General features: G+C 46.1%; 1 protein-coding gene across 1 annotated transcript in view; it reads left to right on the top strand.

Annotated features, from left to right (window-relative positions):
- Positions 1–545: 545 nt before the first annotated feature.
- LOC143956860 (uncharacterized) overlaps positions 546–22,156 on the top strand; it is a 34,088-nt gene continuing 12,477 nt past the window's right edge. Inside the window, exons 1-4 of the mRNA XM_077467027.1 lie at positions 546–656; positions 8,757–8,987; positions 9,496–9,636; positions 10,428–10,576. Of these exons, the coding sequence (XP_077323153.1) occupies positions 611–656; positions 8,757–8,987; positions 9,496–9,636; positions 10,428–10,576 (567 nt within the window). The 5' untranslated portion in view covers positions 546–610. The remainder of the gene's footprint in view (positions 657–8,756; positions 8,988–9,495; positions 9,637–10,427; positions 10,577–22,156) is intronic.

The following is a 22,156-nucleotide window of genomic DNA, read 5'->3' as shown; positions in this document are numbered from 1 at the left end:
TGGGCAATCTCAGAAGTGTGTGTGAACAATCTAGAGATTGCACACCTTTAGAGTACACCAGATTGTATGCAAGATTTGCATTTTGCCTGTGTGAGTCCAGAAAGCTAAATGTGGGGGAGTTGCCCTTTAGTGGTGGCTGGTGGTATTGCAGGCTGTGATAACTTTTGCAGCTCTGTTTATACTTTCTCACGGCAAGTTCTCATCTCCTTCTTCTACATTCACACAAAAGTGCGACCACGATGCTTGACACTATTCCTTTGGTGCATTAACCTGCTTAGTGTGCAATAATGAGGGTCATTAATTTTATATGTAGTTTGCTTCTTTTTCCTTTTATTTTCAGATAAAATGTTGACCTGCTCATTTTTGCATCTCTGTACGAGCGGCTAGATGGATTCAGAGATCGTGTTTTCACTTTCATGTGATCCCCATCTCTTCTTAATTTCTTTTACCAAATCAGCCCCATTTTCTGTAATAGACGTCACACTCTTGTTCTTCCTGTCCTTGTACAAAGCTGACCACAGTCAGCAGACACAGAAGAGCTCTCAGGTCTCATAACCTCTTCCTCTCCTGCTGGAGAGACCACAGAACATCATATGAGAGCAGAGACACCATGCAGGAGGACATCGTGTATGCCCAGAGGAGCGCTCAGAAAGCAGGTAACCCAGGGAGGGGTGTGGGAGAACAATGTGAGGACATCTTTTTTTAAAAGCAATTGGGGCTCAAATCACCGGTAAGCATATACATCTTGTGTACAAAAATGTCACCAACTGTTCATAAGAGACTACTTTTGGTGGTCATTGCCAGAATACATCACCATGACCATCACACTCCATTTCACCAACTGTCCATAAGACACTTCCATTGGTGGTCATTGCCAAAATACATCACTATGACCACCCCCTCCATATCGCCAACTGTCCATAAGACACTTCAATTGGTGGTCATTGCCAAAATACATCACCGTGACCACCCCCCTCCATATCACCAACTGTCCATAAGACACTTCCATTGGTGGTCATTGCCAAAATACATCACCATGACCACCCCCCTCCATATCACCAACTGTCCATAAGACACTTCTATTGGTGGTCATTGCCAGAATACATCACCATGACCATCACCCTCCATTTCACCAACTGTCCATAAGACACTTCTATTGGTGGTCATTGCCAGAATACATCACCATGACCATCACCCTCCATTTCACCAACTGTCCATAAGACACTTCTATTGGTGGTCATTATCAGAATACATCACCATGGCCATCCCCCTCCATATCACCAACTGTTCATAAGACACTTCTATTGGTAGTCACTGCCAGAATACATCACCATGACAATCAACCTCCATATCCCCAGTTCTCAATAAGACACTTCTATTAATGGTCATTGCTGGAATACATCACCATGACCATCACCCTCGATATCCCCAACTGTCCATAAGACACTTCTATTGGTGGTCATTGCCAGAATACGTCACCATGACCATCACCCTCCATATCACCAAATGTCCATAAGACTTATGTCTTGTGCACAAAAATGTCACCAACTGTTCATAAGACACTTATATTGGTGGTCATTGCCGAAATACATTACCATGACAATCACCCTCCATATCCCCAACTGTCCATAAGGCACTTCTATTAATGGCCATTGCTGGAATAGATCACCATGACCACCACCCTCCATATCACCAACTGTTCATAAGACACTTCCATTCGTAGTCACTGCCAGAATACATCACCATGACAATCACCGTCCATATCCCCAACTGTCCATAAGATACTTCTATTGGTGGTCATTGCCAGAATACATCACCCTGACCATCACCCTCCATATCAACAACTGTCCATAAGACACTTCTATTGGTGGTCACTGCCAGAATACATCACCCTGACCATCACCCTCCATATCAACAACTGTCCATAAGACACTTCTATGGGTGGTAATTGCCGGAGTACATCACTATGACGATCACCCTCCATGTCTTCAACTGTACATAAGACCCTTCTATGGGTGGCCATTGCCAGAATACATCACCTGCACACACACAGTCAGCTCTGCTGTCACTCAGGCACATTATTATACAAATCATGGTATTCTTCTTTGGAGAAATTTAGATTTTAAAGTACAGAAAGGCCAAGGAAGGTGACAGAGGAGATGGGGAGTGAGAACACCGATCATCACTAGTAGCATTTAGTCACATTCAGCTGTACTTGTCCTGTAATAATGAGAACATTTCACAGCTTTTCCAACCAGCGTCTTAAGTACTAGTGTGTTAGGAATATCCCCCAGTATTTGTATCCACACATATATCTCAGTCACCTTCATCCCATCACCATGGAAGGTGTGAGGGGAGATGATGATTGTCCAAGATCATGAAGAAAGGTGTATTTTCATCATCCAAACCCATGGTGCCTTAAAATTTAGGACAAATGTTAACCTCTTCCCCCATGGCTGCCTCCTGGCCATTTAAGGGTTCTAAACACTGGGAGGCAGAGGCTGGCATTCAGATCATGTGACCACTGTGATTGGCTGTCACAGTGGTCCCATGATCGGAAAACTCCCGCTAGTATGCATCGGGAGCTTTCCAGTAACTGCTGGCTACCGTGCTGGGAGCACGCTCTTGGTGCAGCAAGTGGTTTACACAGGGTCGCATATATGCTGCCACTCAGTGTGAGGGCTCACGTGATGAGAGGACGCAGATATGTGTGCGGCCAGTGTGAAGAGGTTAATTGTCTGAGTTGAGTGGCTGAAGATTTGAATTGTCAAATATTTGGGGTAGAGACAGGGACGGACTGACCATTCGTCCACTCGGGCACTGCCCGAGGGCCCCAGGCCACTAGGGGGCTCCATCAAGGTTGCCAGCCTCAGTAAAACCAGGGGCACTATGTAAAAATGTGTGTTTTTTTACATCTGTCTCCCTTACTGACATCCCTTTGGTCTAAAAACCCTGAGATTATAGCTGTCCCACCTCTCCAGTACCTTCTCAGCCAATAGAAACATGTCTGTGTATGTGTATACTGTGTGATTGTATACTGTGTGTGTATACTGTGTGGTCCCATAATTTCTGATTGCCTGGGGGCCCCATAATCTCCTATTGCCAGGGGGGCCCATGAGTTGTCAGTCCACCCCTGGGTAGAGATAGTAAAATGGTGTTATATGTGGGTGAGCTATGAATTCCAAGGCCCCCGCCCTATTCAGGGATGGTTGTTTCATTCTGACATACAGTAGATGACCTATTGGACAGAGAAGACAATTGAAGGCTGCTTAAATATGAGGTGAAATGTCTTCAACATTATAGAACAGGTCCAATTCAATGAGACCAACTACCATTAGATATACATATATCATATATATCAGGGATATGCAATTAGCGGACCTCCAGCTGTTGCAAAACTACAAGTCTCATCATGCCTCTGCCTCTGGGTGTCATGCTTGTGGCTGTCAAAGTCTTGCTATGCCTCATGGGACTTGTAGTTCTGCAACAGCTGGAGGTCCGCTAATTGCATATCCCTGATATATATATATATATATATATATATATATATATATATATATATATACACAGTGACTATATATAGTGACTATACAGTGACTATACAGTGACTACAAGTAGTATTCAACCCCCTGCAGATTTAGCAGGTTTGATAAGATGCAAATAAGTTAGAGCCTTCAAACAAGAGCAGGATTTATTAACAGATGCATAAATCTTACAAACCAAAAAGTTATGTTGCTCAGTTAAATTTTAATAAATTTTAAACATAAAAGTGTGGGTCTATTATTCAACCCCTAGGTTTAATATTTTGTGGAATAACCCTTGTTTGCAATTACAGCTAATAATCATCTGATCTGGACCTGATCAGGCCGGCACAGGTCTCTGGAGTTATCTTGGCCCACTCCTCCATGCAGATCTTCTCCAAGTTATCTAGGTTCTTTGGGTGTCTCATGTGGACTTTAATCTTGAGCTCCTTCCACAAGTTTTCAATTGGGTTAAGGTCAGGAGACTGACTAGGCCACTGCAACACCTTGATTTTTTCCCTCTTGAACCAGGCCTTGGGTTTTCTTGGCTGTGTGCTTTGGGTCGTTGTCTTGTTGGAAGATGAAATGACGACCCATCTTAAGGTCCTTGATGGAGGAGCGGAGGTTCTTGGCCAAAATCTCCAGGTAGGCCGTGCTATCCATCTTCCCATGGATGCGGACCAGATGGCCAGGCCCCTTGGCTGAGAAGCAGCCCCACAGCATGATGCTGCCACCACCATGCTTGACTGTAGGGATGGTATTCTTTGGGTCGTATGCAGTGCCATCCAGTCTCCAAACGTCACGTGTGTGGTTGGCACCAAAGATCTCGATCTTGGTCTCATCAGACCAGAGAACCTTGAACCAGTCTGTCTCGGAGTCCTCCAAGTGATCATGAGCAAACTGTAGACGAGCCTTGACATGACGCTTTGAAAGTAAAGGTACCTTACGGGCTCATCTGGAACGGAGACCATTGCGGTGGAGTACGTTACTTATGGTATTGACTGAAACCAATGTCCCCACTGCCATGAGATCTTCCCGGAGCGCCTTCCTTGTTGTCCTTGGGTTAGCCTTGACTCTTCGGACAAGCCTGGCCTCGGCACGGGAGGAAACTTTCAAAGGCTGTCCAGCCCGTGGAAGGCTAACAGTAGTTCCATAAGCCTTCCACTTCCGGATGATGCTCCCAACAGTGGAGACAGGTAGGCCCAACTCCTTGGAAAGGGTTTTGTACCCCTTGCCAGCCTTATGACCCTCCACGATCTTGTCTCTGATGGCCTTGGAATGCTCCTTTGTCTTTCCCATATTGACCATGTATGAGTGCTGTTCACAAGTTTGGGGAGGGTCTTAAATAGTCAGAAAAGGCTGGAAAAACAGATAATTAATCCAAACATGTGAAGCTCATTGTTCTTTGTGCCTGAACTACTTCTTAATACTTTAGGGGAACCAAACAGAATTCTGTTGAATTGAGGGGTTGAATAATAATTGACCCTCTGAATAAACTTTTCACTATTTAAAAAAAAAATTAAACAAAGAAATAGCATTCACACTTCCAGGCTGATCTACAGTCCAAATGTCACAATGCCAAGTTAATTCCGAATGTGTAAACCTGCTAAATCTGCAGGGGGTTGAATACTACTTGTAGGCACTGTATATATATATATGACCTGGCTACATGAGAATCTTCAGAGACAACACAGATCATCATGTTGTTGTAATTAATAGTTTAACCAATTATCTGATATAAGAGGCTCTGGGGACAGAATGTTTGAGAGTTCCTGACACTGGCCACAGTTGGGGTATAGTAACTCCCACCGGTGACATCTCCAAATGAGTTCCTCTTGGTTTGGGAGTGAAGTGGTTTTATTATCCATTTGTTTATGTTGACAATGCTTTGGGTCTATACTAGTAGTTTTTGTCTTAAAAACTGGAAGAAATTTTGTTAACATGATCACTTCTTATAGAGTACTTAAAAAAAAAAAATTGGGTGGAGTTATTTATAGAAGAAAGAAGTGGACACTGAAGAAATGGATGCATTTCTGTCTAAGAAGAGTTAATAAAAGTGATCTTGTTATTTCCATAACTGGCACGTTGTTTATGTTATGTGTTATATTGTATCTTTTTTTATTCATTGCATGAGAGGTGTTTTGTTACATTGTGTTTTTATATAGACTATTGAACTTCAGCCTCCGTTCACACAGGGGGCGACACGAGGCGACACGACTTGCCGTGCCGTGACCTGACAAGTCGCTCCCCGTTCTGTACTACGGAACCGTTCTAAGAGGAGCGACTCGAGTCGCTCCGACTTAGAAAAAAGGTTCCTGTACTACTTTTGAGCGACCTTGGGGTGACTTGCATTGACTTCTATACAGAAGTCATTTGCAAGTCGCCGCTGAGGTCGCGGCAGGTCGCGGCGCGGCAAGTCGTGTCGCCTCGCATCGCCCCCTGTGTGAACCGAGCCTAAGTGTTATAATGATTTACTAAGGGCTGCCTTTGGAGTGATTTCCTTTACATACGTCTGCTTTTTGAACATTTTTTAAAACACGTTTACAAGTTTGAATGTTTTTGCTAACCATTGTGATTTATTAAGTGGACTTATGTGTAAGGTAATCCAAGCACCATCCTCCATCTCAAACTCCCGTATTACTTCCTAACCAGAGAGCCATAAATAAAAGTAAATTCCACACCCCCATACCAAATCTCTTATCCAAGCCACTTTTAGCCAACTAACCCCTCCCCCCCACCACCACCACCACCCCAACCCATTCTACACCTTTCACCCCACCCAAACACCTTCTCCCATCCCAAATGCCCTTACCAACCTAAAACACCCTTTTTCCAGCCCATTGATCCTCACTTAAAACATCCTCTTCCAGCCCCTTGATCCTCACTTAAAACACCCTCTTCCAAACCATTGATCCTCACTCAATCCAAACAACTTTAATATTCCCTAACCCGATCAAAGAGCACTCTTAAGCCAGACGTCTCATTCGACCCAACTGTTGCACTCATTCAAAACCCTTGACCTAATCCAAACAGCCTCCCCAAATACAAATATTTTTATACTTCCTAACACTTTCACCCACCCCAAACACCCTCATCTATACCATACGTCACCCCCCCAACCTAAAAACCCTCATTATTCTTAATCAACGAAAAACACAGAATCAAACCAAATTTCTCAGCCAATCGAGTCCCTTCACTCATTTCTAACCCATCACCCAACTCAAAACCCTCACCCACACCAAACACTTCCTCTACTATAAACTCACCACTACCTCAACCCCAATTTGTTCATCCAACTTACTATTCACAAAGCCCAAATATCCTTTACCCAACCTAAACATTTTCATTATCCCTTCACCCAACTAAAAGCATGTCCCCAAATAAAAAAACCTAATTTAACTAAGACACCCTTACATAACCTACAAACCTCATCAAGATCCCTCATAAAGACATATACTATATTGTGAAAAGCATTGGGACGCACTTGAACTTTAATGGCATCCCCAGTCTTAGTCCATAGGGTTCAATATTGAGTTGGCCCACCCTTTGCAGCTATAACAGCTTCAACTTTTCTGGGAAGGCTGTCCACAAGGTTTAGGAGTAAGGATGAGCCAAACACCCCCTCTGGTTTGGTTCGCACCAGAACCTGTGAATAGACCTAAACTTTGTGTGAACTTTAGAACCCTATTAAAGTCTGTGGGGCTCGAACGTTCAAAATCTAAAATGCTAATTTTAAAGGCTAATATGCAAGTTACTGTCCCAAAAAGTGTTTGGGGACCTGGGTCCTGCCCCAGGGGACATGGATCAATGCAAAAAAAAGTTTTAAAAACTGACGTTTTTTCAGGAGCAGTGATTTTAATAATGATTAAAGTGAAACAATAAAATTGTAATATTCCTTTAAATTTTGTACCTGGGGGGTGTCTATAGTATGCCTGTGAAGGGGCACATGTTTCCCATGCTTAGAACTGTCCCTGCACAAAGTGTCATTTCTGCAGGAAAAAAAGTCATTTAAAATCACTCGTGGCTATAATGAATTGTCGGCTCCCCTTAATACAGAGAGCACTCATTGAAAGTACTTGATAAAAAAAAATATTACAAAAAAGCGTGGGGTTCCCCCAAATTCAATTACCAGGCCCTTCAGGTCTGGTATGGATATTAAGGGGAACCCCACGTCAAATTTAAAAAAAATGGCGTGGGGTTCCCCCTAAAAATCCATACCAGACCCTATAACCTGGCAGGCCGCAGAAAAAGAGGGGGGACGACAGAGTGCCCCCCCTCCTGAACAATACCAGGCCACATGCCCTCAACATTGGGAGGATGCTTTGGGGTCCCCCCCAAAGCACCATGTCCCCATGTTGATGAGGACAAGAGCCTCATCCCCACAACCCTGGCCAGTGGTTGTGGGGGTCTGCAGGCTGGGGGCTTATCAGAATCTGGATCCCACCTCCCCGTTTGAAATGGTAAGGGGGTACAAAAGTACCCCTACCATTTCACAAAGAAAGTGTAAAAAATTGTTAAATAAGACAAACAAACTTTTGAAAAAGTCCTTTATTAAATATAAAAAATAAATAAAAAAAAGATTCCAGCGGTGGTAATCCACTCTTGCTATCCAGCTCAGAGAAGGAAGTTCTGAGCCCAGCCCTAATTCCTTCATCCAACATAACACTCTCATGAAATCCAAAAATCCTCACCCAACTTAAACACTTCATTATCCCCTCACCCAACTAAAAGCTACTCCTGGACCAAATCCCTCACTCAACCAAAACACCCTTACACAGCCCACAATCCTCATCAAATCTCTCATGCAAGATATGCATCTTCACCCAACTTAATCACCCCAACTGAACCCAAGTATCTTTACCCAAACATTCCATTCCAGGCCAAACGTTTTTTTATCAAGCCTAAATGTACTTACCTGAGACATCCTTACCAAAGCCAAATGCCAATACCAAACCCAAACACCCTCATTCAAACCAAATGCCATGACCCAATCTACACATCACTGATGAATGGGACAATTCCGGGACACCCTGAAATACTGTGGCTGCACCTACTGATCTTGGTGAAACTATTTTAGTGGAATAAACAATTTTGGACTCTAACCTCTTGGTGTTCTGTTCCTCTTCATCATTCCTCCTCCAACCATACTTCATTTTTATGTATTCTGTGTATTTCCAGAGTCTGACAGTCAGGTTGTGAGCTCTGAATCCAGGTACCTGTATATTATTCCTACAGAATCCAATTCTAAGTGCCAAGAATCTAATGTGTATGAAAATTTGATCCCAGGACCACCCAGCATCAGTCCTACAACAAACATCTCTCAGCAAGTGGACCTCACATCATCCAGAAGAAAACATGTGGCCTATGGAGCATCCCGCTATGGTTGTCTGGTCTCCGCATTGATCTTGGCATTGCTGATGACGTGTGTCATTCTGCTGTCAGTCCTGATAGTACTAGTCGTTTCAGGTAATAAAAAAAACTCCTTAGGGATGGGCCTGATTGTACATACTAGATACACTGAGAGATAAAATGGTGCAGAGATTCTGAGTTGTGTAAGACAAGTCTACCCAGGAAGATCAGTCACTACTAGGTGTTGATGGCTTTTGCTACTAATACTTTTCTCTCACAGCTGGTTCCAGGTCTGATTATTTCCAGTTGTCCCTGTTTTGGAGACCAGATTGTCCCTTAATGGGAAGGTCTCCTATCTTGTGGATATTTTGAATGGGTCATTGCCAATTCAAGCTGGGTCAGCTGGCAGTTTTGTCTCCTGGGGTTGTGTTATCAGACCAGCACCAGGACTAATGACCAGAGTGATCACCCAACCCCAATGTGCACCATGATATACCAACAGAGGAGTAACAGTCCTCTGGAAAAATACTGTGCAGAAAGTTTTATAAACAGGAGACCGGCAAGAGGCTGCAGTCCCGTCTTCACATTGTTGCAAGTTGTTCTTAATGATAAATGTGTATCACAGGAAGACAAAGAGAAGTCAGGAGAGACGACAAATCCCTTCTGTATTTGTCAGAGGAAGAACTGAAAACAGATCTGATGAACAGAAGCCAACAATGTGACCAATGTGTGAAAATCTGCCTCCAGAGCGATCCGACCCAACGAGGTAATACAGCCGTCTCTTCATCATTACTGACTCTCTATTATTCCATATTACAGGACGGTCTCTCCTGTGTCCGGCTGTCTCTTCATCATTACTGACTGTCTCTATTATTCCATAATTACAGGATGGTCTCTCCTGTGTCTGGCTGTCTCTCCATCATTACCCACTGTCTCTATTATTCCATATTACAGGACAGTCTCTCCTGTGTCCGGCTGTCTCTTCATCATTACTGACTGTCTCTATTATTCCATATTACAGAACGGTCTATCCTGTGTCCGGCTGTCTCTTCACCATTACTGACTGTCTCTATTATTCCATATTACAGGACGGTCTCTCCTGTGTCCGGCTGTCTCTCCATCATTACCGACTGTCTCTATTATTCCATATTACAGGACAGTCTCTCCTGTGTCCGGCTGTCTCTTCATCATTACTGACTGTCTCTATTATTCCATATTACAGGATGGTCTCTCCTGTGTCCGGCTGTCTCTCTATCATTACTGACTGTCTCTATTATTCCATATTACAGAACGGTCTCTCCTGTGTCCGGCTGTCTCTTCACCATTACTGACTGTCTCTATTATTCCATATTACAGGATGGTCTCTCCTGTGTCCGGCTGTCTCTCTATCATTACTGACTGTCTCTATTATTCCATATTACAGGACGGTCTCTCCTGTGTCTGGCTGTCTCTCCATCATTACTGACTGTCTCTATTATTCCATATTACAGGACGGTCTCTCCTGTGTCTGGCTGTCTCTCCATCATTACTGACTGTCTCTATTATTCCATATTAAAGGACGGTCTCCTAAATGTCCGGATCTTTGGATCACCATCAATGATAAATGCTATTTCTTCTCTGAGAACAAGTTATCCCGGTCATTAAGTGATAGATACTGTACAGAACGTGGTTCCAAACTGGCCACCATAACGGAGGAGACCATACAGGTCAGTGATAGTAATTTTTGTTCCAAAGAACAAAAACTGTAGAAACGCCAAAAATAATACAGTTAAATAATTGGATGTTATTGTACAAAGGATAAAAGAACATATGTGTGACTATTGTCAGATGGAACACAAAATCGGTAGTAACCCTAAATCTAATTAGCAATCTAAGTGAACAATTATGTTTACAGCATGACATGGACATAGTTTTGTGCAGCCAATTGCATTAGGGTGAGCACCCCAAAGCTCAAACATACATATGTGTCAGTAGGGCAGAGGACGGTGTCAGTAGGGCAGTGGACAGTGTCAGTAGAGCAGAGGACGGTGTCAGTAGGGCAGAGGACGGTGTCAGTAGGGCAGAGGATGGTATCAGTAGGGCAGTGGATGGTGTCAGTAGGGCAGTGGACGGTGTCAGTAGGGCAGTGGACAGTGTCAGTAGGGCAGTGGATGGTGTCAGTAGAGCAGTGGATGGTGTCAGTAGAGCAGAGGACGATGTCAGTAGGGCAGAGGACGGTGTCAGTAGAGCAGAGGACGGTGTCAGTAGGGCAGAGGATGGTGTCAGTAGAGCAGAGGACGGTGTCAGTAGGGCAGAGGATGGTGTCAGTAGGGCAGAGGATGGTGTCAGTAGGGCAGTGGATGGTGTCAGTAGGGCAGTGGACAGTGTCAGTAGGGCAGTGGACAGTGTCAATAGGGCAGAGGACGGTGTCAGTAGGGCAGTGGACAGTGTCAGTAGAGCAGAGGACGGTGTCAGTAGGGCAGAGGACGGTGTCAGTAGGGCAAAGGATGGTATCAGTAGGGCAGTGGATGGTGTCAGTAGGGCAGTGGACGGTGTCAGTAGGGCAGTGGACAGTGTCAGTAGGGCAGTGGATGGTGTCAGTAGAGCAGAGGACGATGTCAGTAGGGCAGAGGACGGTGTCAGTAGAGCAGTGGACGGTGTCAGTACAGCAGAGGACGGTGTCAGTAGAGCAGAGGACGGTGCCAGTAGGGCAGAGGACGGTGTCAGTAGGGCAGAGGACGATGTTGGTAGAGCAGAGGACGGTGTCAGTAGAGCAGAGGACGGTGTCAGTAGGGCAGAGAACGATATTGGTAGAGCAGAGGACGGTGTCAGTAGAGCAGAGGACGGTGTCAGTAGGGCAGTGGATGGTGTCAGTAGAGCAGTGGACGGTGTCAGTAGAGCAGTGGACGGTGTCAGTAGAGCAGAGGACGGTGTCAGTAGGGCAGAGAACGATATTGGTAGAGCAGAGGACGGTGTCAGTAGAGCAGAGGACGGTGTCAGTAGGGCAGTGGACGGTGTCAGTAGAGCAGTGGACGGTGTCAGTAGAGCAGTGGACGGTGTCAGTAGGGCAGAGGACGGTGTCAGTAGGGCAGAGGACGGTGTCAGTAGGGCAGTGGACAGTGTCAGTAGGGCAGAGGACGGTGTCAGTAGAGCAGGGGATGGTGTCAGTAGGGCAGTGGACGGTGTCAGTAGAGCAGTGGATGGTGTCAGTAGAGCAGTGGACGGTGTCAGTAGGGCAGTGGACGGTATCAGTAGGGCAGTGGACGGTGTCAGTAGGGCAGTGGACGGTGTCAGTAGTGCAGAGGACGGTGCCGGTAGGGCAGTGGACGGTGTCAGTAGAGCAGAGGACAGTGTCAGTAGGGCAGAGGACTGTGTCAGTAGAGCAGAGGACGGTGTCAGTAGAGCAGAGGACGGTGTTGGTAGGGCAGAGGACGGTGTCAGTAGAGCAGAGGACAGTGTCGGTAGGGCAGAGGACGGTGTCGGTAGGGCAGAGGACGGTGTTGGTAGGGCAGAGGGGCGGTGTCAGTAGGTCAGAGGACGGTGTCGGTAGGGCAGAGGACGGTATCGGTAGGGCAGTGGACGGTGTAGGTAGGGCAGAGGAAGGTGTCAGTGGGGCAGAGGACGGTGTCAGTAGAGCAGAGGACGGTGTCGGTAGGGCAGAGGATGGTGTCGGTAGGGCAGAGGATGGTGTCAGTAGGGCAGAGGATGGTGTCGGTAGGGCAGAGGATGGTGTCGGTAGGGCAGAGGATGGTGTCGGTAGGGCAGAGGACGGTGTTGGTAGGGAAGAGGATGGTGTCAGTAGAGCAGTGAATGGTGTCGGTAGGGCAGAGGATGGTGTCGGTAGGGCAGAGGATGGTGTCAGTAGGCAGTAGACAATGTCAGTAGAGCAGTGGACGGTGTCGGTAGGGCAGAGGGCGGTGTCAGTAGGGCAGAGGACGGTGTCGGTAGGGCAGAGGACGGTGTCGGTAGGGCAGAGGGCGGTGTCGGTAGGGCAGAGGACGGTGTCGGTAGGGCAGAGGGCGGGGTCAGTAGGGCAGAGGGCGGTGTCAGTAGGGCAGAGGACGGTGTCGGTAGGGCAGAGGGCGGGGTCAGTAGGGCAGAGGGCGGTGTCAGTAGGGCAGAGAACGATGTCGGTAGGGCAGAGGGCGGGGTCAGTAGGGCAGAGGACAGTGTCGGTAGGGCAGATGACGGTATCGGTAGGGCAGAGGATGGTGTCAGTAGAGCAGTGAATGGTGTCAGCGGAGGAGAGGTTGGTGTCAGTAAGACAAAAGATGGTGTTAGTCAGTAGAGCGGTGGACGGCCATTGGAGGGCTTTGTTGCAATATATTAGGAGTCTAAACAGACACCTGATGTCTCATTTTTGGGACAGAGAAAGGGACTGAGGTCAGAGATTTGGTGCTCTGTTCTGAATAACTTCCTGTTCATTCAAAAACCGAAGCATAAACACAGTTTACTATACTTCAATTATGAATGAACACAGTGAGTGATTGGTACTGATCACGCAGGGCCAGGAAACCAATGGATTATGCCGCGTACACACGACTGGACTTTCTGACAGACTTGGTCCAACGATCTTCCCGACGGACTTTCTGCAGAGTTCCGACGGACTTTCCGAACGAACGGACTTGGCCACACACGAATGGACTAAGTCCGTTCGAAAGTCCATTCATTTTGAAAGTGATGACTAGGGATGAGCCGAACACCCCCCGGTTCGGTTCGCACCAGAACTTGCGAACGACCCCCGCGTTCGGTACAAACGTTAGAACCCCATTGAAATCTATGGGACTCGAACGTTCGAAATGGAAAGTGCTAATTTTAACGGCTAATATGGAAGGTAGTGTCCTAAAAAGGGTTTGGGGACCTGCCTTCTGCCTCAGGGGACATGGGTCACTGCAAAAAAAAGTTTTAAAAACGGCCGTTTTGGCGGGAGCACTGATTTTAATGACGGTTAAAGTGAAAAAAAAAAAGTGAAATATTCCTTTAAATATGGTGCCTGGGGGGTGTCTATAGTATGCCTGTGAAGTGCCACGTGTTTCCCGTGTTTAGAACAGTCCCTGCACAAAATGACATTAAACGGAAATAACACCATTTAAAGCTGCTTGCGGTTTTAATGTTATATCTGGTTCCTGCAATATGGTTGAAAATCATTGAGAAAAATGGCATGGGTAGCCCTCCCTGCCCATTAACAGCCCCTTTGGGTCTTGTACGCATATTAAGGGGAACCCTGTACCCATATTAAAAAAAGGAAATGCGTGTGGCCCCCAGGCCCTATATACTCAGAACAGCAGTATACAGGCGGTGCAAACAAGACAGGGACTGTGTAGGTTTGTTGTGTTAAGTTGAATCTGTTTGTAATTTTCAACTGGTACATTTTTAAAGTGTAGCTCCAGTCAAAAAAACTATTTTTAAGCTTTTTGGAAAACATAGGGAAGGGTTATCACCCCTGTATAATTTGTTTTGTCGTCCATCTTTTTTCATCTCACTTGCTGCTGTCTCCTTGCGTTTGCAAGTAGGAGATGTTTGTAAGTTGGATGTTTGAAAGTAGGGGCCTGCCCTATATTATAGCGGTATGTACTGGGTACAGAGCACGCAGACAGCACGCACTATCTCCTAACACTACTGACTGCAAGCTCTATTATTAACCACTTGACCACTGGGCACTTAAACACCCTTAATAACCAGACCAATTTTCAGCTTTCGGTGCCCTCACATTTTGAATGACAATTACTCAGTCATATAAAGAAAACTCTAAAAAAATGGTGCAACTCCTGCAACAGGTGAGTTAATCCATCAAGAAAGAGTTAGAAACAGCGCGTATTAATCTAACCATAAACATTAGCAAAAGACAGCATTCACATAGTCAAAAAAAAAAAAAAAACTCCTAAAAAATGATCAAGCAAAAAAAAGGGAAGATAAATGATTCCCAGGATCAGTCTTTGATATTATGTTTATATAAAACAATGTCCAACTGAAGATTAAAGCTTGATAGCGAAGATTCCGGTCTCACAATTAATTCATTGAAAGATATATGTAGTTTTATATTGCACCAATGCCCGACATACACCTCCACACATGCATACATGTAAGATCCTGTCCCAGATTACTGCCAGTGGAGAGGTAGTCCCCCTTAGGTATTACTCTTACCAGACAATAGCTGGGTTCTCGCAGTTAGTAAGTCAATTCTCATAGGCGAGGGGTGCAGGGATCTTCTTTCACTTCTTCATATACTCCTCCACTCCATCTCCATCAAGGTATAATCAGAAGAAAGAAAAGTGCATATAGCGTGATACCGTAAAACCAATAAATGCTTTATTAAATTAAAAACCCACAAACATTGCACTCACAAAGGTAGAAAGAAAACAAGCATAAATACAATATGCAGATTGGCAGCTAGGGTCAAGGAAGATGGTTAGGCTAAACGGTGGTCATACCGCCTTCGGCAACAGCTCACTCAGCTAGTATTCCTCGGCTTAGCACTTCTCCCCCTCTAATTCCTGTCGCTCCTGCTGCATACAATCACGTATGGTTCCACCCTGACGCGTTTCGTCTTACTGACATCATCTATCTACATAATATCAAAGACTGATCCTGGGAATCATTTATCTTCCCTTTTTTTTGCTTGATCATTTTTTAGGAGTTTTTTTTTTTTTTTTTTTTTGACTATGTGAATGCTGTCTTTTGCTAATGTTTATGGTTAGATTAATACGCGCTGTTTCTAACTCTTTCTTGATGGATTAACTCACCTGTTGCAGGAGTTGCACCATTTTTTTAGAGTTTTCTTTATATAATAGTGATAAGGCTATATCCACGTATATATCCTAATTAAAACAGCTGCGAAATAGGATTGTAATTCCACACCCTCCAGCAAAACGCATATATGCAGTTTTTGATTTAAGCGCTTGTTAAATTTTTTTACATTGAGCTAGACGGCGCGCGAGGTGTATGAAAATTGTGGTTTTTAATTACTCAGTCATGCAACACTGGACCTATAGGAAATGTTTGTCCTTTTTTTCACACAAATAGAGCTTTCTTTTGGTGGTATTTAATCACCTCTGTTTTTTATTTTTTGTGCTATAAAAGAAAAAAGACCGAAAATTCTGCGAAAAAATGAATTTTTCTTTGTTTCTGTTATAAAATTTAGCAGATTAGTCATTTTTTCTTCATAAATTTTGGCCAAAATTCATACTACTACATATCTTTGGTAAAAATAAGTACAAATTGGTGGATATTATTTGGTCTTTGTGAAAGTTATAGAGTCCACAAGCTATGGTGCCAATATCTGAAAATTGATCACACCTGAAGTACTGACGGCCTATTTCCTTTTTTTTTTTTTTTTTTCCACAAAATTGTCATATTATCAGGTTATTTCACACACACAGCATATGCATACCACAAATTACACCCCAAAACACATTCTGCTATTACTCCCGAGTACGGCGATACCACATGTGTGAGACTTTTACACAGCCTGGCCACATACAGAGGCCCAAAATGCAGGGAGCGCCCAGGCCAATTCTGACATTTCTCTCCTACATGTAAAAATCATCATTTATTTGCTAGAAAATTACAGAGAACCCCAAAACATTATATATATATTTTTTTTTAGCAAAGACCCTGGAGAATACAATAGTCGTTGTTGCAAATTTTTATCTCACACGGTATTTGCACAGCAATTTTTCAAACGCGTTTTTTTGGGGGAAAAAACAGTTTTGTGCTTAAAAAACAAACAAAAAAAACAGTAAAGTTAGCCCAATGTTTGCATAAAGTGAAAGATGAAGTTATGCTGAGTAAATAGATATCAAACATGTCACTCTTCAAAATTGCACATGCCCGTGGAATGGCGCCAAACGTTGATACTTAAAAAATCCCCATAGGCGACGCTTTAATTTTTTTTTTACTGATTACATGTTTTGAGTTGCAGAGGAGGTCTAGGACTAGAATTATTGCTCTCGCTCTAACGTTCTCGGCGATACCTCACATGTGTGGTTTGAACACCGTTTTCATATGTGGGCGGGGCTTACGCATGCGTTCGCTTCTGCATGCGAGCACATGGGGACATGGGCGCTTTAATTTTTTTTTTTTTTTTTTTTATTGTTCATTTTACTTTATTTATTTTAGTTTGACATTTTTTTCCCCAAAAATATATTTTTGATCACTTTTATTCCTATTACAAGGAATGTAAACATCCCTTGTAATAGGAATATGGGGTGACAGGTCCTCTTTACAGTGAAATCTGGGGGGTCAATATGACCCCACATCTCACCTCTAGGCTGGGAAGCCTGAAATAAAAAATAAAAAAAAAGATTCTGGCTTTGATCGTACTGGCGAGTTGGTAGAAGCACCGGAGGGCGGTGAGGGGTGGGGGGCGTCTATGGCTGGGTATTTCAGGGTATCACCGAGTATGGCTGGGTATCTCCGAGTATGGCTGGTTATGGCAATTTATGGCAGGGTATTGCTGAGTATTGGCAGGGTATTGACGGGGTACTACAGAGTAATAGCAGGGTACTGCAGAGTATTGGGGGGTACTCCAGAGTAATGGCAGGGTACTGCAGAGTAATGGGGGTTACTGCAGAGTAATGGGGGTTACTGCAGAGTAATGGCAGGGTACTGCAGAGTAATGGCAGGGTACTGCACTGCAGAGTAATGGCGGGGTACTACAGAGTAATGGCGGGTACTGCAGAGTAATGGCAGGGTACTGCACTGCAGAGTAATGGCGGGGTACTGCAGAGTAATGGCGGGGTACTGCAGAGTAATGGCGGGTACTGCAGAGTAATGGCAGGGTACTGCACTGCAGAGTAATGGCGGGGTACTGCAGAGTAATGGCGGGGTACTGCAGAGTAATGGCGGGGTACTGCAGAGTAATGGCGGGGTACTGCAGAGTAATGGCAGGGTACTGCAGAGTATGCACTGGTATTGCAGAGTATTGGCAGGGAATTGAGGGGTTAAATTCGGTGAGCAGCGATGTGGGCACTGCAGATGCAGCCCACATCGCTGCTGACACCGATCTCTTCCCCCTCCGCTGTACCAATCGGTACAGAGAGGGGAGGGAGGAACCGTAACATAACATGACGCCGGTTTGTTTACAAGTGATCACTCCGTCATTTGACGGAGCGATCACGTGGTAAACGGCCGCGACGAGCGGCCGTTTACCGTGATCCGTGATGCGCCGGGTCCTGTGGACCCGGCGGTCACGGATGCTCTCGAGTGCGCACACCTCGGGGCGCGCGAGAGCAGAATTCTGGGAGGCCGTTAATTAACGGCCTCTCAGAGTTAAACAACCGCCCTGAAGCCGTTAATCGGCAATGGGCAGTTGTTAAGTGGTTAAAGATAGATCACTAGCTATATAGGTGAGGTGAATATAGTGGTGTATACTGCGGTCAGGGCACAGACAACAACCACTACACAGCAGCAAGATAGGAAATCAGCCAAAAACGATCGGTGTGTACTGTGTTGAAGGTACACAGAACAGCCACTGCTTCAGATGCTAAGTAACACACTACACGAGGCCGCCTCAAAGGCGGCCTTATATAGTGTGGGGCGTGCACTACACAGCCTGAGCTATGGCTCTCCTCGCTGCTGGCGCTGCGATTGGCCAAGCATGCGGGGTCACAGTGCATGCTTGGCCAATCATGAAGCAGCAATGCACTGCGCCACCGCAGTGCATTGTGGTCCGCGCGCGCGCCACTCGAATTCGCCGAACGCCCGAACAGCCAATGTTCGAGTCGAACGTACGTTCGACTCGAACACGAAGCTCATCCCTAGTGATGACATAAACGGGACTAAACAAGGAAGTTTAATAGCCAATAGCCAATAGCTTCCCTTGCGTCATATTTGAGCCGTCGGACCAGCACACAGACGAACAGTTTCCTGATTTTAGTCCGTCAGAGTTGAGTCTGTCGGATAGATTTGAAAAATGTTCTATTTCTAGGTCCGTTTTTTTTTTTTCCAAAAAAATATTGGACTAGCCCACACACATGATCACATTGTCCGATGGACTAATCCCTTCAGACCTAGTCTGCCGGAAAGTCTGGCCGTGTGTATATGGCATTAGTCATCAACATTGCCGAATTAGTCACCAATAGAAAATGAACAGAAACAAACTGGTGTGTCCGCCCCCCCCCCCCCCCAAATGCATACCATCCAAAAAGATTTTGAGAGGAACCCCACACCAAAATGTAAAAAAAAATGGCGGGGGCGTGGCCGGAAGCCGAGGTGGACGGACGCACTGGAAGAGAGCTCCGTGCATCCCCGTTTACATCCATCTCCATCCGCACACAGGATCGACTGCCGAGGCTCCAAAACGGCTCATCCTGAGTGGGGAAGCCGCCCGGATCGTTTTGCGGGCGGAATTTCCACCCTTCGGCGCTCTCACCATTCGCGGCCTAGTGCGCGGCCGGCGCCACGGTGAGAGTCCCGCCGCCGCCATCTTGCGGCCTACCTCCTCCGTCGGGCCCTGCAGGCTACGGGCTCCACCGCACAGGCAGACACATCTGCCCACCGCTAGACCGTCGCACACACCGGAGGGTGAACCTGGACGGCGAAAATATCCACAGCAGTATCCCCGGAGGTATCGAGGAGGAGCAGCAGTTCTACAGCCTCCTGAGGAGCTCCGGCGGCCATCTTGCTACACCCAGGGCCTAAGGTGAGGAGAAGCCCTGGGAGTTTATTAGAGTGGTTACCCTTGCTGGCTTGACTCTGCACTCTGTGCCCGCAGGCAGGGCAATAGTCTTCTGCCTCTCCCCCTACCACTACCCTCAGCTGAACACAGAGGCTCTGGCCTTCTCTGGCGGCCATATTGGGACTCCCGAGACATCAGTGAGCACTGCTCCTCAGTTCTTTCCCCGGATCCCTCCACCTCACCAGCACAATTTACCCCCCTGGAATCCTCTTTCTCATCTAGGGGCCCCACGTTGCCCTTTCTACCTGTGTGGTCCCTATACCTCATGTGCTTCATTCTCTGCTGTGGGGGCCACACATATGGTCCCATAGGATGAGCACCATGTAACTATTAAATGACGCCCTAAGCCGCCTTCCTACTCCCCCTACGACGCATAACTAGCAACTTTACAAAGGGGGACAGCACGACTGTCTGACTTCTAGTCCAAACGCCTCATGGTGAAATACGGGCCAAAACATCCCACTCAGTCTCAATCTCCAGACCTGCGACCCTCGCATACACTTGACCGTTTTCTGAGCAGACCTACATCCCCTCCCCCGACCTCGACGGCCACCCTGTCCACGCAAACGCCTTCTCAAGGGGTGACGCGGAACGCTTCTCAGCTTCCCTCAGCCGCCTCACCAGAATCAATGGCCGCCCCTGTCACGGTCGAAGTCCTTGATGACAAACTCAAGGCCCTGCTGCAAGACCTGACCAGCAACGTCTCTAAAGAAATGGGGAAGCTTGCACACGAACTACGGGGAGAGATAGCTCAAATTGGTGAACGCACCGATGTCTTGGAAACGAAGTTTGATGATATGATCCAATATGTCCACGTATTGGAAGAAGACAACGCCGGCCTGAAACAATCAATCTCCCAGCTTCAATCCCAGCAAGAAGACTTAGAGAATAGGGAACGCCGTCAAAATTTACGTATCAGGGGCGTGCCGGAGACCGCTAGCGAGGGAGAGATTAGACATATCTTCTCAGCTTGTTCAATGTGGTGGCCCCTCGGATTCCGGACATTGACTGGAGACTGGATAGGGCGCACAGATCCCTGGCCCCCAAACCCCCAGCGGGCGCCAACCCCAGAGATATCATAGTACGTTTTCATTACTATGACAGTAAGGAGGCTTTAACAGTGGCTACCCGCAACAAATCCCGCCTAGAGTTTAAGGGGGCGAAGATACAGATTTTCAGCGACTTATCTCCGATCACACTTGCCAAACGCAGAAGCTTCTGACCGGTGACTACACACCTACAGAATCTTCAAATCCCATACCGATGGGGTTTCCCCTTTCGCCTGTCTGCCTCAAAAGACGGAATTCAATACTCCATGAGAGACTTACAGGAAAGTGAAGCATTTCTCCGCAGCCTTGGTCTACCACCGATTCCAGATGAAGACCCCACTCCTCTTCCCGTGACACCCAAACCCACGTCCATTCCAGGACGACTCTGGACCCCCGCTCGGCAGAGGTCGCAGAAGAACTTTTCTACCCCTCAACGCTCACCATTTGCCAGACATCCTCCTTGAGATGGACCCATTTCCTAACCCTGGTTGGGATTGTCTTCGGCCCCTAAGTCACCATGTTTCCCCTGTTGTGGGGTTGGCCATGCCCGTAATTATGGGTCTTTCATTGCTCCTTTGGACTAGAGTCAAGTTAAGTTAAATTGTTTTGTTTATTTTTTTCTTTTTTGGCTATTTTTGGGCGCTGTTGGAAGGTGGCGAGGGGAGCCACTCCCGATGAGATGGAACCCCTTGTGTGCCTCCGTTTGTTCCGCGGCCTTGGCCGTGGACTCCTGGGTGGTTTTTACCCCCCAGGCTCTTTTTCTCCGTTTTTTCCTTTCTTTTTTTTGTTATGGGCTTTTTTTTTGGCCTATTGGATGTTTTTGACCTACACTGCTCAAGGTATTGTGTAGCTTTTTTCCTTATAGTCGATGTTGTATGCACACGTCTGCTTTTATCCCACAGGATACACCATGGTTTATACTGCCTAGTTAATTTTTACGGGTATTTTTGGTTAATACATGTTTGTTCTGCTTACATTGCATTAATGCTAATCCATGAAGATGGCTTTAAGGGTTCTTACTTATAATGTTAAAGGCTTGAACTCTATTCATAAGCGCTGGCTGGCTCTGAAAGAGTTCAAATCTTCGGCTGCGGACATAGTCCTGGTCCAGGAGACCCATTTCCGCCCCGGGGGTTCTCTTAAATTTGCTGCTAAATACTTTCCAAATTCCTTTCTGGCTTCTGATCCCTCTGGCAAAGCAGGGGTTGCAATCCTGATTAGGAAATCTTGCCCGATCAGGGTGAAATCTTCATTTATAGACCCCCATGGTAGATATATCCTCCTGGACTGCGAATATCTCTCACGCTCTCTTACTGTGATTAATGTGTATGCTCCTAACTCGGGCCAAATCCAATTTCTTTCTGACTTACTGGACAGCTTAGGTAAATACGCTCAACCCTTCATGATCATGGGGGGGGATTTCAACATGGTCATGTCTCCTAGGAGAGACAGACAGACGCTTTTTCCTTCCATTCCCTCATCTAGAGTGGAACGTCAGTCCACCACATTTCGTAAACTAATTAGAACCCATAACCTGTTGGACATCTGGAGAATCAAGCACCCCACTAGCAGACAATTTT

This window comes from Lithobates pipiens, unplaced genomic scaffold (genome assembly GCF_037356315.1).
Source record: "Lithobates pipiens isolate NorthernLeopardFrog02 unplaced genomic scaffold, aLitPip1_a1.2 Scaffold_44, whole genome shotgun sequence".
In the NCBI taxonomy this organism is placed as follows: domain Eukaryota; kingdom Metazoa; phylum Chordata; class Amphibia; order Anura; family Ranidae; genus Lithobates; species Lithobates pipiens.
Note: the sequence above shows the minus strand (reverse complement) of the source record. Positions and strands in the feature narration are given on the sequence as shown.